This window comes from Rhinopithecus roxellana, chromosome 10 (assembly GCF_007565055.1).
Source record: "Rhinopithecus roxellana isolate Shanxi Qingling chromosome 10, ASM756505v1, whole genome shotgun sequence".
Lineage (NCBI taxonomy): Eukaryota > Metazoa > Chordata > Mammalia > Primates > Cercopithecidae > Rhinopithecus > Rhinopithecus roxellana.
Window position 1 is genome coordinate 13,095,830 of NC_044558.1, and position 19,913 is coordinate 13,115,742.

Below are 19,913 nucleotides of genomic sequence, written 5' to 3' on the forward strand. Positions count from 1 at the left end.
TCTGAGAGAAAACAGCTACAAAACACGAAAACAAATTATCAACCAAGTGTGAGGAGGAAAAAAATGCAAACAAGATCAAGAATTCTAACTTTTTATGATGAGCCCCTTTCAAGAAGCTGCTAGAAAATGGTCTCTACTAAGAAAACCAGAAGAAATGGAGTCCAGGAAATAGGTTCAGCACCAAGGAGACTGGTAAGTACACTCCCAGGACAATGGAGAAATGAAGTTAGCCTAGAAATCAAGCAAATCCAGATTGGAGCGAGATGATGAAGAAATCCCAGAGATGTGATTTTAATTATGAAGACAAATAGATGGATTGCTTGATGTATGTGCATTTATTGAAACAATATTTATGTTACACAAGTATTAACTGCAGGGGGGAAAAAAGTTTTAGAAAGAAATGTACCTAATAGTAATATGCTCATAGCCATAAATAATAAATAATTAAGTCTGCACTTAAAAAATTTGGCACTAGTTACAGGTGGGTCCTTTCTATCTGCAAACTTGTGCCTTGAATTCTGGAAAGTTCATAACTATGTTGGGAGGATGGAAAGAAAATTCACATGTGTATTTTGGGGGCATATGGTCTAAGATAGCAAAATCTTTATCTTCCAAAGGAAGTCAATGTTTAATATCTAAAACTGAAAAATCAAGAAATAGCATTTTTAAGCAAGTTTATTTTAAAATAAGTGAAAGATGTGAATGCTTCTAAGCATGGGAACTGAGAGCAGCAGAGTAGAGCAGCAGAATTGTTTTTTGTTATAAGCCAGGTAGAAAAGTTTGATATCCATAATATTTACATGTATTACTTTAATGAAAATTAAAATTAATTTTAAACAATAAAAAAGAATGATTTTTTTTTTTTTTTTTTTTTTGAGGAGGAGTCTCGCTCTGTCGCCCAGGCTGGAGTGCAGTGGCGTGATCTCGGCTCACTGCAAGCTTCGCCTCCCGGGTTCCCGCCATTCTCCCGCCTCAGCCTCCGAGTAGCTGGGACTACAGGCGCCCGCCACCTCGCCCAGCTAGATTTTTGTATTTTTTAGTAGAGACGGGGTTTCACCGTGTTAGCCAGGAGGGTCTCGATCTCCTGACCTCGTGATCCACCCGCCTTGGCCTCCCAAAGTGCTGGGATTACAGGCTTGAGCCACCGCGCCCGGCCAAAAGAATGATTTTTAAAGATTAGCTGGTGGTAATGAAAGGATGGTGTAAGGTAGACAACTGGGTAAAAAAGGAAGTCAACAGTGTCACTGCAGGCCCCCAGACATGGTAAGGACCTGACCTACTTCGATGCTGGTGAAAAATAAGTAAGCTACTGGAACCAACAAGGAAAATATATGCTTATTTATTCAACAAACTAAGAATGCACTGGATGCAATTCGCTATAAAAGGCTATGTGGGTGGCTACAAATATGACACAGAAAAAGGTCCCAGGATAAAAGCATAATTATCTGTGAATACATAAGAAAAAAAATCAACTTGACAGTAACCTTTTCAGATAATAGAAAAAGAAGAAACATTTCTTTTTATGTGGCCAACAAAGCCTTGATGGCAAAACACCAACAAACACCTGACAAGAAAAGAAAATTATAAGGTAATCCTTCTCACGAGCGTAGATTAAAAAAAACCTTAAAACATTAGCAAATCAAATCCAGCAATAAATAAAAAGAGTAATATATGATGCTAGATTTTATTTCTCCCAGTAAACCAGGGAAAGTTTAATTTGACAAAGGTTATCTACAGAAAAGCCTTAGCAAAGAATACTTAATCACAAAAGTACTGAATGCTTCTCCAAGACCAAGAAAAAAACAAAACAAAACAAAAAGATTCTATGATCATCCTATTTCAACACTGTACTGGGGGGCCCCAGCCAGTATAAGGAAAGAAAAAATCACAACTCTCATTATTTGAAGAAACATGATTCTGTAACATAAAAAATCCTAAAGATAAGTATACTTAGCAAGGTCCTGTGGTACAAGCTCAATATGCTAGAAGGAGAAAAAAAGAAACTGTATTTTCATATTCCAGGCACAGTTAGAAAATAAAATATTGTTTAGAATAGTCTTTACCACTAGCATTTAAAAGCACCAAATAAGAAGGAATAATAACTCTAATGAAAGATAGGCAAGACCTCTATGCTGAAAACTAGAAAACATTAAGAGAAATTAAAGATCTAAATAAATGGGGAGACTTACCACGTTCATGGTTTAGAAGATTAATATTATAAAGATAATAATTCTCTCTAAACTATCAATTTAATGCAAACCCAATGAACATCTTAACATCTTAGTCTGTGTGTGTGTTTTTTTTTTTTGGAAGCAGAAACTCACAAGCTGATTCTACAATGTACATGGAAATTGCAGGAGTTAACAACAGCCAAGTTAATCCTGAAAAAAACACTAAAGACATAGATGAATCTATTAGAGTTATAATAATTGACAGTATAATATCATATAAGTAAAGGCAAAGTGACCAAGGGAACATCAGAGTCTAGAAACAAACTCACACAAATATAGTCACCTCATTTATGATCAAGGTGATAATACAGAGTAGTAGGGAAAGGACAGTCTTTTCAATAAATGATGCTGAATCAAAACAGTAATGTGGAAAAAAATTGCATTTTAAACCCTGCCTCACACTACACACCAAAATCAATTCCAGATAGATTATAGATCTCAGTAAGAAAAGTTAAATGAATAAATTTTAGGGAAAAAAATAAAGTATCTTTTAGTACCTTTGCAGAAGACAAATATTTCTTTTTCTTATTTCTATACATTTATGGAATACAAGTCAAGTTTTTTTACATGGACATATGCTATGTATCTATGATGTGTACAAGTGTGAAGTGTGAGCTTTTAGTGTAAAACCATAGTGTACATTGTACACATTAAGTAATTTCTCATCCCTCAACTCCCATGAAGATTTCTTAAACAACATAAAAGGCGTTAACCATAAAAAGAAAATTAATAAACTGTATCACATTAAAATCAAGACCTTTCTTTTCATCTAAAGATACCACTGGGAGAATAAAAAAGGTAAATCACAAACTGGGAGATTTATGCAGTATATATCTTGACAAAGGATTCATATCCAGAATGTATGAAGAACTCCTATACATCAATAAACTTTCAAGTTACCAGTTTTTGGTTATTTTTTGAGACAGGATCTCGGCTTTATTGGCCAGGCTGGAGTGCAGTGGTGCAGTCATGATCATGGCTCACTGCAGCAGTGGGACAAAATTAATTGTAATGAATGAAACATTTTCATGAAGAGCTTTATCACAGACCTGCCTGCCAGGCATAGTGGCTCACGCCTGTAATCCCAGAACTTTGGGAGGCCAAGGCAGGGGATCACTTGAGCCAAGGAGTTTGAGACTAGCCTGAGCAACCCAGCAAGACACCCATCTCTACAAAAATAAAATTAGCCAGGTGTGGTGGTGTGTGCCCATAGTTCTAGCTATTCAGGAAGCAGAGGCAGGCGGATTGCTTGATCTGAGGAGTTTGAGGCTGCAGCGAGCTATGATCACACCACTGTACTCCAGCCTGGGTGACAGGGCAAAACCCTGTTTCAAACAAAAATAAAAACAAAAAAAGGTTAAAAATATTGACATAAGTAACTAATGTACAAATTAGAGGTGATATCCATAGAATACTATGCAGCCATAAAAAAGTTCATGTCCTTTGCAGGGACATGGATGAAGCTGGAAACCATCATTCTCAGTAAACTATCACAAGGACAGAAAACCAAACACTGCATGTTCTCACTCATAGGCGGGAATTGAACAATGAGATCACTTGGACACAGGGTGGGGAACATCACACACTGGGGCCTGGAGAAATACCTAATGTAAATTACGAGTTAATGGGTGCAGCAAACCAACATGGCACATGCATACATATGTAACAAACCTGCACATTGTGTATATGTACCCTAGAACTTAAAGTATTTAAAAAAAAACTGAAATTACTTTTGCACCAACCTAATACATTCAGATTGCAACAGATGGTGAATTTGGGGGGGAAAAAATCGCTCAAAAGACATAAATGTATTAGGAACCAAGAAAAAAAAACCAGAAGTGATGTGAGAGACAGAGGAGATAAGATGAGGGAAAGAATATACTACACCAGGCATGTAACTGTACATGCATAAGTGTGTGCATAACTGTCTAGAATCAGAGAATACATAATGGAATGGAGGCATTTGAACCTGAAGACAACATTAAAAAAAAAAAGTGTTGGGAGGCCGAGACGGGCGGATCACGAGGTCAGGAGATCGAGACCATCCTGGCTAACACGGTGAAACCCCGTCTCTACTAAAAAATACAAATAACTAGCCGGGCGAGGTGGCGGGCGCCTGTAGTCCCAGCTACTCGGGAGGCTGAGACAGGAGAATGGCGTAAACCCGGGAGGCGGAGCTTGCAGTGAGCTGAGATCCGGCCACTGCACTCCAGCCTGGGGGACAGAGCGAGACTCCGTCTCAAAAAAAAAAAAAAAAAAAAAAAAATGAAAAAAAAGATTAAAATAATTATAAATGTATTCAAACATACAAAAATGTACATGATACAGGAGTAAGTAGTCTTAATATTTTAGAATGCTAATGCTCCAGACTTGAGATTTGTTTCCTTATTTCTTGAGGAAAATACTGACATATATGCCTGTTTCTTTCTTCTCCCCTCTCCTCTTTCCTCTCCCTCCCTCCCTTTCTCTCTTTCTTTCTCTTTGTTGAAAAACCTGAGATCTGATGTTCCCACATTTCTTTTTCTCTTTTTTGAGACAGAGTCTCGTTCCATAACCCAGGCTGGAGTGCAATGGTGCGATCTTGGCTCACTGCAACCGCCGCCTCCTGGGTTCAAGCGATTCTCCTGCCTCAGCATCCCGAGTAGCTGAGATTGCAGGTGCCCAGCACCACGCCCAGCTAATTTCTGTATTTTTAGTAGAGACAGCATTTTGCCATGTTGGCCAGGTTGGTCTCGAACTCCTGATCTCAGGTGATCCACCCGCTTCAGCCTCTCAAAGTGCTGAGATTACAGGCATGAGCCAGCACGCCTGGCCTGAGTTCCCACATTTCTTAACAGTATGTATACATATATGTGTATATACAGTGTATCTACTATACGGTTTTAAATTTTATTTTATTTTATTTTATTTTTTTTTTTTTATTTTTATTTTTTTTGAGACGGAGTCTTGCTCTGTCGCCCAGGCTGGAGTGCAGTGGCCGGATCTCAGCTCACTGCAACCTCCGCCTCCCGGGTTCACACCATTCTCCTGCCTCAGCCTCCCGAGTAGCTGGGACCACAGGCGCCCGTGACCTCGCCCGGCTAATTTTTTTTTTGTATTTTTAGTAGAGACGGGGTTTCACCGTGTTAGCCAGGATGGTCTCGATCTCCTGACCTCGTGATCCGCCCGTCTCGGCCTCCCAAAGTGCTGGGATTACAGGCTTGAGCCACCGCGCCCGGCCTGGTTTTAAATTTTAAACAAAACTAGATCTTAAGCATTTTTATGAAATTTAATTTTTAAAAATCATGTCAGTACACACAGATCTACCTTGTTCTTTTGAATGAATGTAATATTCCATATACTGATATAATAGAACGTATTTCTCCATGAAGGACTATCACAAATAATGCTCAGCAAATACCCTTGTACACTTACATCAGTACTTCTCTAAGACAGCTATCTACAAAGGAAATCACCAGATCAAAGGGAATGCATATTTTAAATTTTGATTATTACTGGCAAATTGTCCTCTAAAAAAGCTCTCTCAATTTCCACTTCCACCAAAGCACACAAGGGCATGTCATTTTCTATCATACTGGCCAATGCCAGGCAATAATCAACGTTAACTTCTTCTTGCCATGCTGACAGACACAAATAGTATAATATTTTAATTTCATTTACCTGATCACTAGTGAGGCCAACACAGAGCATATGGACATCAGAAATTGGGGACAGAGGAGGTTAACTGTAATTACAGACATAAGACTGCAGAGAAATGTGTAAGTAAAAGTATATCTTAAAACCAACAAATGATTTAATTTGGTTAAAATACCAGAAAGGTAAAGGCCACGATGAAGTTGTGAAAGGTGAATACTAACTTATACCAAATTAAGAGCACAATTAGACTTTTTTCCTACAGGTTATGAAACTACCCTGAAGATTTTTAAAGTAAAGCAGTGACATTAAAACCATGCTTCAGAAAATTTAGGAGCCATGTGTAAACCTTCATGGAGAAAAATTGGCAGGGAGATCAACCAGAGGCTAGGATTTGGCCAGAGATGACAAGAACATAAACTAGAGCAGAAGAGTTAGGAAAGGATGCATTAGAAAAATATTATTTATAGAACCAACATCAAGAAAACTGGCAGGTAGTTACATAACAGAGGAGTAATCACGTCGATGGTTGAAGAAAAAGCTCTTCACCATCCAACCTGATGCTGACTACATGTAATGAATAAAATTGCCAAGAAATGCGCCAAAAACAATACGATGCAAGAAAAACACAATAAATGAATCATCTTAAAAACTCAAATTAAAATAAGGAAACATATTTCTTGGGTACCTGAGAGATCACTGCTTTCAATTCGCCGGAGGTCTGAATCAGCCCAAAAGAGCTTGCCCAGCCTGCTATCAAGGGCTAAAGCAATTGGTTTACTTAAGCCACTGAAAAAGAGGACCTCCCGTTCGGTCCCATCCAAAGCAGCCCGTTCAATTTTAGGAGACCTTTCCTGAAGATTGGTAAAATACATATACCTGGAGGGAAAGGAGGAAAAAATAAGTTACTGGAGTAAGAAACCACATAAAATGAGAATATTCTTATTAAGACAAATGGAGGCAGAATATTTTTAAATACTGTTTTTCAATGTTTTAAAATAAGTATTTTTTGACCAGGCACAGTGGCTCATGCCTGTAATCTCAGCACTTTGGGAGGCCAACGCAGGGGGATTGCTTAAGCTTATGAGTTAGAGACCAGCTTGGGCAACACGGCAAAATACCATACCCCAAAAATTAGCCAGGCGTCGTGGCATGTGCCTATAGTCCCAGCTACTCGGAAGGCTGAGGTGGCAGGATCACTTGAGCCCAGGAGGCAGAGGTTGCAGTGAGCTGAGATTGAGTCACCGCACTCCAGCCTGGCTGATAGAGCCAAACTTTGTATCCAAATATATATGTATGTATATGTGCATAAATCCTCTTTTATAAAAATATATACATATATTTATATATTTACATTTTTAAAAGGTCATGGGATATTTTACTACTTTTAATAGTAGCAACAAAGATACACAGAAGTTATTAGGGAGCTTTCATAGATTAACAGAATAGTGCTAGACATAGGCACACATATGTTTTCAGAATAATACAATACATTAAAGATCAGTGACTAGAGAGACCTGAACACAAAAGTTTAAATTATTTCTAATTAATTTATTTACTAACTAAAAAGAAGTTATATATAAATCACTTCTTATATTTAACTTAGATTTCATCCTTTTCCTCTTTTTTGAAGTAAGCTACTTTCCTTGCTGAATACCTTATCTATCATTGACTCAGATACAAATGAGTACTGAGTATTTATTAAATGCAAAGCTCTTTATTAAATGAAAGAAATCATATTAGTTCTCATCATAAAGAAAACTAGTGGTAAATACGAGACTAAAAAATAATTAAATGTAAGGTAAATTGGAAAGGACTAAGTATAACTTAGAGAGGCATAGATACAGAGTGCTAAGTATTCAGGAGGGGGAAAAAAATCCTATCTGACTGCGATGAGGTAGATCAAGGAAAACTTCCTGGAGGGCGTGACCATTGAAATGGTCCTGGAGGTATGGTTAAATATTTAGAATTAAAAAGCAACAGTGGCCCGGGACAGAAAGTCTGGGCAGTGAAATCAGAGAAAGTATAAGACAACTGTTAAGATAATGCAAAGACAAATGGATAGAGAATATTGAGTTGTTTGCTGGAGCACAGGACATTTAAAGGTAAATAAATAACAGGTTGAAAAAGAAGGGTGAGGAGGGTCTCAGAAGCCACAGTATCTGAATGCCACTTTAGTAACATACCCTTTCTCTGGGTTTACCACAATGGCTCGAGGTCTGTCCTGCTCGCCTTTTAGCACCACACCAATTGATCTCCCATCTAATCTTGTCACATTAATGACATTGGTAGCCTCACAAGTCCAGTAGATGTAGCGGCTGTAAATATCAATGCTTAGGTCATAGGGTTGTATTTCCAGGTTCTGACTTGGAACTGAGCTCACAACCACAGTAAAGCCCTAGGGGAAAAAAGAAATACAGAGAAAATTAAACTCCAGGGGGAGATAACCCTGAGGCAATCACTCACAATGCTTACAACTACATGGGCACACAGCTGAGAAGGCTCTCCCAAGTCTTAAGGAGTGATTTCTTACTGATACCTTTCTTTATGGGTAATGTGCTTCTTTGTTAATACACATATCCAATGTTCCTTGGGTTATCCTGCTGCTGAAAAAAGAGCTGAGGTCAGATTAGTTGCTCCAAGTACCTGATATGCCTTGATTAGGAGATGGGAGTGAGAAGGTGGCAACTGTCTTCTCTAAACTGAAGACAACTGTCGCTAAAACCACACCCTAGAAATATCTCTAAAGCAACGGATTGCAACTAGAGGCAATATTGCCCCGCCATGGGCATTTGGCAATGTATGAAGACATTTTTTACTGTCACAACTGTGGGAATATAACTGATATCTGGCGGGCAGAGGCCAGGGATGCTGTTAAACATCCTACAATATTCAGAGCAGACCCCCACAACAACAATTATCCAGTCCAAAATGACCACAGTGCTTGAGAAACCCTGCTCTAGAGATAAGAGCAACTAGTAAAGGCTATCAAATCTATCATCTTCTTTTCTGATCCTCCAGTCTACACATGTAATTTTTTAAAAATAAAGTCAAGCAAAAAGACAGGCTTTGTCCATTTGTGACATCTGAACTGTATCTTACTGGGTATCTCTGAAGTAACATATTTCTTAATTTCTATCTATTAGTTATCAGCCCATCAGTCCTGGCCTATATGGCAGAAAGTGCATCTGGAATATACAGCTATTACTATACCCTAAATGATCTCTCAGTAGCCCTAAATATATCACCTCCTTGCTCTTTATTGTAAGATGAGACATAGTGAAAAGTAGTACTCTAACTTCCCTAAATTTTAATAAATTCAAGATATAACTTACTATCACTGCTATAAGGATGACAAGTAATTATTTATAGTATCATAATCCCAGTCTAACAGGGCTTGGCCACAGAAAGAAAGCAAAGAAGTATCAATAGTGATATGTAAATCCATAACTGGCATGTAAATGGGTAAGATTTATTGATAATATCCTCATTCCCATCCCACAGTCACCGAATAATTATGACCAAAAAAACCCATCGGATTAGTAACATGTTAGATGTTTTTAACCTTACTGAGATTGTTACATGTTTCATATCCTCTGAACCTTTTAAATAATAATTAGTAATGTAACTGTAGAGTTCCTGTTAAATAATACATAAGAGCTATGTGCTTTGCATTCTTTTCAGCTAAAAAAGTTCTTAAGAATCCTAAGTGAGGGACAGAGCTGGATTCAGAACCAAGGCCTATTTCAAGGCTTCTAATACTCTATACAAACAGAAATGTAAGGAAAAAGGCTTCATAAAGAAATGTAGGGGGCAGTCACAAAAGCCATTACCGATCTCAAGCCTGTAATCCCAGCACTTTGGGAGGCCGAGACGGGCGGATCACGAGGTCAGGAGATCGAGACCATCCTGGCTAATACGGTGAAACCCTGTCTCTACTTAAAAATACAAAAAAACCTAGCCGGGCGACGAGGCGGGCGCCTGTAGTCCCAGCTACTCGGGAGGCTGAGGCAGGAGAATGGCGTAAACCCGGGAGGTGGAGCTTGCAGTGAGCTGAGATCCGGCCACTGCACTCCAGCCCGGGTGGCAGAGCAAGACTCCCTCTCAAAAAAAAAAAAAAAAAAAAAAAAGACATTACCGATATAACAGCTTAAGTAAGCCTAACAATTTTCATCATCGTATCATCATCAAACAATTGTTTACTCAAAATATCGTCAGAAGGAAAAAATAAGCTACTAGGTTCAGATTTTCAGTTTCATACACACATACAAACACACTTAAGCAGAGTCAAGACTTAAGTGAAACAGAATGGTTGGTGAGTCCAATTATTAGTCAGGAGAAATGAATTTTGAACCACGCTCTCAATTACCTGGCTGCCATCTTCTTGTGCCTTTCGGATCGTGTTTTGTCGTGAGTCAATCCAATAGAGTTGCTTGTCCAGAGGGTCATAGTCAATGGCCCGGACATTCCGAAGGCTGTGGATGGGAAGGATGATGTCGGGGCTCTGTTGTTCATCAATCACCATGCGGTTGATGGCACTCTTCTGACTGAAGAGCAGGAAAGTGGTAGGAGCTTAAAAGGAAGAAAAGAGAAAATCTGAAATCTAGTTACCCTATATCCTCTATCATCAATGATTTGATCAGCCTGTTGTATGTATTTCGTACAAAACAGACACAGATATTGAAGAGCTAAGGCTGAGGACAAAATTCTTTGGCATGCCCTCAAAAACTCTCTTCAGAGTAACACTAATCAGCTCTCTGGTTACCAAATCAGTTATGAACTTACCTAATTAATGACATAGCCACCTACCCTACATTTCTCCATCTTGTCCACAGAGATACCACAGAACACTTCATTTCCATGAGGTATTTGATAAAAATATACAAAATTCTTCTGCACTACCAAGTGAATAACCCTTAACCTATTCTGTCTGGTGGATGGCAGGAAGCCTGGGCTTATATAAATTAAAGCAGAAACTTCTAGACTGATTTTACACATGACAGGGCAAGACCCATCTCAAGGGAAAAAAAAAAAAAAAAGAAGGTTGATTTTAGTCTCAGCCTTCTCATTTCATCTGAAGTAAGTCACTGAGCCTCACTAGGCCAAAGTTTACTCAGCAGTAAAATAAAAGTCATAGCCATCTTGTCCCTCTCACTGAGTTACTATGAGAATTTTACAACATATATGAAACTACTTTAAAAACTGTAAGGCACTATATAAATGTAAATTTTAATATGTTTTTAATAACTTAAAAATTTTTAATATGTTTTTAATAACTTAAAAATAACTTAAAAATTATTTATAAAAAATTAATAGAGATGGGGTCTCGCCATGTTGCCCAGGCTGGTCTCAAACTCCTGGGCTCAAGCAGTCCTCCCACCTCGGCCTCCCAAACTGCTGGGATTACAGGCAGAGCCACTGTGCTCAGCCATAAATTTAAAATAATTTATTACCAGTAGTAGCAGTAATAAACTTGGTATTAACAGGCATTGAACCTTCATGGATTGCAGATATCATTTTGTTTTATGTGTATGTGATGATGGCATGGAAAGAGAGCAGGTAAAAATTACAAAAACTAATAATAGATGCTTTATGATATGGTTTGGCTGTGTCCCTACCCAAATCTCAACTTGAATTGTACTCCCACAATTCCCATGTGTTGTGAGAGGGACCCAGGGGGAGGTAACTGAATCATGGGGGCCGGTCTTTCCTGTGCTATTTTCATAATAATGAATAAGTCTCATGAGATCTAAAGGGGTTTCCACTTTTGCTTCTTTCTCATTTGTCTCTTGCTGCTGCCAGAAAATAAGTGCCTTTTGCCTCCCACCACAATTCTGAGGCCTCCCCAGCCATGTGGAACTGTTAAGTCCAATTAAATCTCTTTTTGTTCCCAGTTTCCAATATGTCTTTATCAACAGTATGAAAATGAACTAATGCAGTGGCACGATCTCGGCTCACTGCAGCCTCCACCTCCTAGGTTCAAGCAATTCTCCTGCCTCGGCCTTCTGAGTAGCTGGGATTACAGGCGCCCACCACCATGCCCAGCTAATTTTTGTATTTTTAGTAGAGACAAGGTTTCTCCATGTTGGCCAGGCTGGTCTCGAACTCCTGACCTCATGATCCACCCACCTCGGCCTCCCAAAGTGCTGGGATTACAGGTATGAGCCACCGTGCTCGGCCAAGAATGACTTCTGAGAGACTACAACAACTTCAAAGTCTAATGCCATTTTTAAAATCTTCATTAAAATATCTGTATACATTTCACAGACATCACCTAAATCCAGGAGAATTTTGTCCTTCTCAGGAATATAAAACATAAATAGTCAAGCTACAACTCCTTGCTTTATTTCCTCCTATTCCCCATTCTTCACAGCTCCATTATTTGTGGTCTCTCAGCTTATTTTACATTTACACTCAAATGAATACTGGCTTAAAACCCAAAGGAAATCAGTACTCACAAAGAAACTTGGTATTTACAAAACTGTAATTCTGCTTTAAGTTCATTAGTTAAAAACCCACATTCAGCTTGGAAGATTTAGAAAGTTATCCCAATGATCCTACTACAAATCTCCATTATCTGGAGTCCATCATACTAATACATTGATTTAACAACTTTTAGCAATTTTTTGTGGAGTCCATGCTTCAAGTAGTAAAAACACATCACACAGAATAGCTAAAAAGTCTCCCACTATAATTTTTATTTTAGAAGAATATTTTGGCAGTACTACTTTCTTAGTAAAGCAAGAAAAAAATTGTTAAAGGTTCTAAATTGGCTGGGCACAGTGGCTCATGCCTGTAATACTAGCCCTTTGGGAGGCTGAGGCAGTAGGATCACTTGTGGCTGGGAGTTCAAGACCAGCCTGAACAACACAGCAAGACCCCCTTCTGTTTAAAAGACTTAGAAGAAAGATCCCAGAGTTTTAGTTCCCACATTTTCTTGCCTGGGAAGCAATTAATCAAATATATATTTGGCTCCTAGAATATTTTGCTGGGTACTCTCTTTTCCAAGTAAAATTTTAACCTTCAATAAGATTCCACAATTAGTTGTGGATCTTGTTGTTCTAGAAACGTGGATTAAGATAAAGCCACATGTGGCTCCAAATAAATGCCTGTTCCAAAAAATCTACTCAAATATATTAAAAATTACAAATTAACTGGTTATTGCAGCCAATATTCTGACCTATTTTCAAGTCAGTAAGTGCTTAAAATGACAAAGAACATGCCATTTTAAAAGCCTAAATCCACCCTATCAAATTTATGTAAACTCTAACCACCTCTCCCACATTTCCTTCAGAATGGTGCTTTAACAACGACCTCATCTGGTTGTCTGAGTCTTGCATTCCCACAATGAAGACATCAGAGAAGCTGGAGGATGAGATGTGTATGTAGGAGGGAGCCTTTCAGTTCTCTTCTGAAGGCATATGTGTTCACCGGTAGCTTAGACAAAGGTGTTGCTCCTGTTTAAGAATAGAAGAAACTAGAAGGCCAAGCCCATCATGTATGACTGTACCATTTGTGCACTGTGCCAGGGGCATTGAGTAGGAACTGAAATCCAGTCCACACTTCCTTAGCCACGCCATGCACCTGCAGGGCTAAATCTGCTCAGAGGAAACATTTTTTTCCAATTTGCACAAAGATGCCACAGAGGCCACTTCAGTACTGAACAAAGGATTACAACAATTTGGCTTCCCATTTACTCTCTGATCTAATCTCTTTATTCACTTCATTCCGGCAACACTAGCTTCCTAGGTGTTCCTCTAACATGTCGGACATGTTCCCCCAAGACCTTTTGCATTTACTATCCCCTTTTGCTTGACAGGTCTCTTCCCAGATACCTGGGAATAGCTCATTTCCTCACTTCCTTCAGTTCTTGACATAAATGTCACTTTTTCAGTAAGAACTTCCCTAATCACCCTACTTAACAGTGCAGTCCCTGCCACCATCACCCTTTCTTGCTCTTTATATTTCTTCATTATACTTATTGCCACCTAACCCCTGACATAATTTATTCAGTTTATTATCTGTCCCTCTGAATCTCATTCACTGCTATATTTTCCAACGGCTGAAGTAATGCGCAGCTTGTAATAGGTGCTCGATAAATAAATACTCATTACAATAATATATGAAGAAACAAGCAATAGAACCTAGCACAGTGGCATGTGCTCGTAGTTCCAGCAACTAGGGAGACTGAGGTGGGAGGACTTCTTGAGCCCAGGAGTTCAAGTCCAACCTGGGCAACACAGTAAGACCTGATCTCTTAAAAAGAGGAAAAAAAGCCAGAAGAAAGCAATGGGTGACAAGGTGAGTCTTGTAGCTATGATTTTGAAAGTAAGAGAATAAAATCTGAGGAAAGGAAAAGAAAAATTTATTTAGGACCTCCAATATATTACCTATCATACTAAATGTTATTTAATCCACAAAATTATTATCTCTATTTTATAGGTGAATGCACTGAGGATCAGAAAGCTCAGGCCGGGTATAGTGGCTCATGCTTGTAATCCCAGCATTTTGGGAGGCCAAGGCTGGTGGATCACCTGAGGTCAGGAGTTCAAGACCAGCCTGGCCAACATGGTGAAACCCCCTCTCCACTAAAAATACAAAAATTAGCTAGGCACCGTGGTGCACCCCTGTAATCCCAGTTACTCAGGAGGCTGAGAGAGGAGAATCACTTGAACCTGGGAGCCGGAGGTTGCAGTGAGCCAAGATCACACCACTTTACTCCAGCCTGGGTGACAGTGTGAGACTGTCTCAAAAAAAAAAAAAAAAAATTCTTTCGGCCGGAACCGCCATTTTCCAGTAATTCGCCAAAATGACAAACACAAAGGGAAAGAGGAGAGGCACCCGATATATGTTCTCCAGGCGTTTTAGAAAACATGGAGTTGTTCCTTTGGCCACCTATATGCAAATCTGTAAGAAAGGTGATACTGTAGACATCAAGGGAATAGGTACTGTTCAAAAAGGAATGCCCACAATGTCATGGCAAAACTGGGAGAGTCTATGATGTTACCCAGCATGCTGTTGGCACTGTTGTAAACAAACAAGTTAAGGGTAAGATTCTTGCCAAGAGAATTAACGGGCATGTTAAGCACTCTAAGACCCGAGATAGCTCCCTGAAAGGAAGAGATAAGAGATATCCCTGAAAGGAAGCTATCAGAAAATGCAAAGTGATCAGAAAAAGAAAGAAGACAAAGAGAAAGGTACCTGGGTTCAGCTAAAACACCAGCCTGCTCCACCCAGAGAAGCATATTTTGTGAGAACCAATGGGAAGGAGCCTCAGGTGCTGGAACCTATTCCCTATGAATTCATGGCATAATAGGTGTTTAAAAAAAAAAAAAAAAAAAGACTTCTGGACTGCTAAAAAAAAAAAAAAAAAGAGTTAAATGATTTTCCCAAGGTCATGAAGCTGTTGGGTAAAACAGCGTATGTGTTTTTCCAGGCCTTGCCTTGCTTCTTCATGTATTTATTTAACAATAATTTCTTGAGTGTCTACCACAGACTAAGCGTTATTCTAAGGCACGTAAGATATGTCAATGAAGAAAACAGAAAAAAAAAATCCCTGCTTCATGGAGTTTATATTCCAACAGACAGACGATAAGCAATAAATATAACAAAGAAGGAAGTTATATAAATAGTAGAGTATATAAATGACATAATACATACAGGGGTGAAAGTGCTATGGGAAAAAGAAGAAGTACAGATAAGGGGCACTGGCATGCTGGATAGAATAGCAGCATAATTTTAACTTTAAATAGCATAGACCAGGTGTCACTATGAAGGAAAAAATTAAGCAAAGACTTGGACATGAAGGGTATCCATGCAAATATATGCAAGAACAACACTCCAAGCAGAGGAAACAAGCAGTTCAACAGTCATGAGGTGAGCGTACCCGGCCTATCTGAAACCAGCAATGAGGCCAGTGTGGCTGTCATGAAGAAAGCAAGGGAGACAAGAGTAAAAGCTGAGGTTAGAGAAGAAAACTGAGTGGTGGAGAGTGAGAGGGAAGAAGGGGTTACGAAATGTTGGGTATAGGTCATGTAGGACCCTGCAGGCCATTATAAGAACTAGGTTTTTATTCTGTGTGAAATGAGAAGCCAGACTTCTCAAGAGATGTCTCTATATGTTACTGTCCTTTCCTTTTTTCCATTCACGTTTTAATGTACTGCATTCTGCGTTTCACCATTACTTCCCTGAAATTACTCTCTTCAGGGTTAATAACCACCTTACCCAAAAATCCAATGTACGCTATTTTAGACCTCCCCTTACTCATTCAACAGAGTTCATTTTTGAAACAACCTTATCTCTGTCTTCTGTGCCTCTATTCTGTCCTCCTTTTTCTCTTACCTCTCTGATTGCTACTGCTGTGTGCTCTGTGAACTTCTCCTCCTCAACCAGAGTTGCATAGTTTACCAAGTGCCTTCTTTTCTCTCCATCAGAGTCAGCCCACTGATGGGGGTTATGTCCCACAAGTTAAATCTGGCCTGCTGCCTGTTTCTGTAATAAAGTTTTACTGGAATTCAGACACTTCCATTTTTGAAATGTATTGCCTAAGGCTGCTGTCACACTACCATGGCGAGAGCTGGGCAGAGTTCAGCAGGTGTGACACGGCCTAAACACCCACAAAGCCTATGAGAGAAAGTTGCTGGCTCTTGAACTATACATTCTCTTTAGGTAACCTCATTCATTTTAAATACATCCTGGTATTTCCAAAATTTGTATCTCCAACCTCATGTCTCTTCTCTGATGATAGTCCATCATCTACGACACACAATCCAGATGTCATCCTTGCTTCCTCCCTTTCTTTCCCACACAGAACTCATTAATAACTTCTGCTTGTTCCAGCTTCAAAATATATCTTGAATCTATCAACCTCTCTTCAACACACACGCTGCTGCCACCACCACTGTCCAGGTCTACCTGGATTACCACACTGGTCTCACTGACTTCCCTGGTACTGGTTCTTCTCCCCAGAAATCAGACCATTTATTATCTTCTGTCTTCATAACAACCCTATACAGCAATTACTACTATTATTCCAATTTTACAAATGAGAAAAAATTAAGGCTTAAAAAATGTATTACTTGTGTAAAGCAAAAAAGCTAATGTGAGGCAGAGATTGCAAAGTATAACCTCTTAATCATTCCACCATATGCTTGTGTTCTTTCTCTTTCACAACTGAAGTTGGCATTCACAATAGACCAAATTTTTCCTATGAGAATTATGACTTTCTTTTGTGCTTGAGAGAACGTATCAGGTCAATAGTTAATTATCTCTAATATCCTTAGCAGTTTGTTACTTTCCACCATATTGACCCAAACTCTACCTCTCCCATAATCTATTATTTCTGATCTAATCTACTTATTTCTTAATCGTATCTACCAATTTGTTCTTGTCTATCCACCAAGAAATGGGCCTTCATATATATTTAAGTTATAAGCCAGGTTTCCCCTAGCCAACAATGTTTTGTTACACACTTTGTTGTTAGTGTTGTGTGTGTACTTGCCGGTATTTAAAAATCAGAAGATGAGGGAGTCACACACAAAAAAATCTAGATTCAGGACTGAATGAAAAGATCTGGTAACATCAGCTTCAGTTAAATTGCAACTGCCTACTATGTTCATTGCATTTTCTCTTTAGTTTCTTATCAACTATTACTTTATACTGTGTTACATGTTCTCATATGCATTTTCTGTATGGCCTATTAAACATTTAAATTTTTCATGACTGTCCTACTCTATGCACTTCAAAGGACAAGTAAGTTGTGTTTTGGGATTCTGTTTTACCCCTTTACAATAAATATGATGCATGAAACTATGCAAATTTTGCACTTAATATTTAACGTCCAAGGGTGAAAGACTTAATTTTTCCTTTTTTTTAAAGAAAGAATCTCTCTGTGTCACCCAGGCTGGCGTGCAGTGGTGCCATCACAGCTCATGCAGCCTCAATCTCCTGGGGCCAAATAATCCTCCTACTTCACCCTCCTGAGTAGGTGGGACTACAGGTGCACACCATTACTCTGGCTAATGTTTTTATTTTTTGTAGAGACAAGGTCTCGCTATATTGCCTAGGCTGGTCTCGAACTCCTGAGCTGAAGCATTTCTCCCACCTCAGCTTCCCAAAGTGTTGGGTTACGGACATAAGACAATGCACCAGCATAAGACTTAATTTTTCTATAACATCAAATTGCTATCATCAAATAAGTAATAAGTAACAAAAACTTGCATTCCCCTACCCTTTAACCAAACAAATGACCCCCTCTGGATTCCCACAATATTTTACTTCAGAAAAAAAACACGCTAAAGTACTTTGAAAATGCTGCTTTCTCTCACTCTAGCTTGCTTTGGAGGGAAATGCAGCTTACCACTACAAGTCCTGTTGTCAGCATTAAGAGAGTAGTGGGCAGGGCATCCACAAACAAAACCCCCAACTGGCACAGCCAAGCAGAGGTGGGAGCAGTGCCCATTGCTGGAAGCACATTCATTCCACCCTGACTGTCGAGATGAGTGAAAGACGAGGATGTCCATCACATAATCCAAATGGCCTTGAATGATGGTGCGGTTTTGGCCACTGGTTTTGTTGGCACGCTCAATGCTGCGTCGGCTCCAGTCCGTCCAGTAGATATAATCTTGGTACTGAGTTAAGCCAAAAGGATGAGGCAAGTCATCTGCTATAACTTCACGGTTGAGTCCTATTTTCAGAAAGGCAGTAGACAGGGGAGAAGCAGAGTGATAAAATATGTAAGAATACAAGTGTCTTGTCGGCAAAAAGAAAAAAAAAAGCCCTAACATATAAAACATTACATTGTAAGCAATTTAAAATAGAAAAATTCATTTAAAAGCAATTCTAAAAGCAGACCAGTTCTCTGAAATCAATCTATCTTCTGACCCCATGCTTCAAACTTATGTTCCCACTACGAATCATTCAGTTTCCTAAAATTCTTGCAAATGGTCTACTTTAAATGTGGTTTTCTTTTCTCTACATAAGGGTCTACAGTTCATTTTTTCTTCTTGAACTATAAAAGGAAAAGATGGAAATATATATATTTTACTGGTACAAAAGTCATTTCAGGAGTATCTAGGGAGTTATAAATTTCATTATAAGTCCAATAATAATGAAACTTTCACATAATAAAGAGATGAATCCAAGTACCTGGATCACTATTAATAATAACAAATAGGATACAATTCCAGAACAGAAGAAGAGTGGACACATTCATATTAAGTTGTATTAAAAGTATCTAACCAATGATAAATAGCAGCCACTGATTTTTGCATGGAAAGAATATACTGTCTGTCTTGAGTAAAAAGCAGTAAAGCTTACCAAGCATATTTGAAGATTCTATTAAGTTGGTGTCCAGGTCTGTCCAATAAAGCCTCCTTTTAGCATAATCAATAGTCAGGCCATTTGCCCGCCCCACATTTGGAACTAAGGTAGTGCGTTCACTTCCATCCATTGCAGCTCTGTCTATCTTAGGTTTTCCACCCCATTCAGTCCAATACATAAATCTAAATTCAAAACAATAAATATTTAACATTTCATTTTTTTATTATCTGGGGAAAAGGGTCATATTCATGCAAAGTAACTAAATAAATTTAAAGAAAACATATAGCAAATCAAGGAAATGGGTAAAACAAAATCATGGCTACAATGCTTTCAATTATTTTGGCACCCTAAACTAAATATTTTTTTCCATATCCCAAAAAGGAAGTGAGTCAGCTTTCTTTAGTCTTTCCAATGAATTTGTTCCATCCAAACCTAGGAATTGGAAATAAACCAATAGTTTATTGCAGTACTGGCTTTTATAAAACTAATATTCAAGAAAACAGCAAAGGTTTAAAGCTCTGGTCTCAGAATCTGGTTCACTTCTGAGTAAAATTTTTTATATATTTTTGAATATTAACTAATTTGAGTTTTTAACATGCTGAACTTACTTTTTGACTTGTGTAATCAACTATTCCTCAAAATAAGTTGCAGAAGTACATGAAAGACAATTATAAATACTAACCCTTTAACTGAAATCAAAAGCAAAGCTTGAAAATGTATTTGGTCATA

The 19,913-nt window shown here is 38.6% G+C and overlaps 1 protein-coding gene across 2 annotated transcripts in view; it reads right to left on the reverse strand.

The window, feature by feature from the left end:
* LRP6 (LDL receptor related protein 6) overlaps positions 1 to 19,913 on the reverse strand; it is a 157,940-nt gene that overhangs the window by 27,439 nt on the left and 110,588 nt on the right. For both annotated transcript variants that reach the window (XM_010370998.2, XM_030939468.1), the window contains exons 11-15: positions 19,182 to 19,366; positions 18,223 to 18,549; positions 10,234 to 10,436; positions 8,051 to 8,262; positions 6,553 to 6,743 (exon numbers count right to left, since the gene is read on the reverse strand). In XM_010370998.2, coding sequence (XP_010369300.1) covers positions 6,553 to 6,743; positions 8,051 to 8,262; positions 10,234 to 10,436; positions 18,223 to 18,549; positions 19,182 to 19,366 — 1,118 coding nt within the window. The remainder of the gene's footprint in view (positions 1 to 6,552; positions 6,744 to 8,050; positions 8,263 to 10,233; positions 10,437 to 18,222; positions 18,550 to 19,181; positions 19,367 to 19,913) is intronic.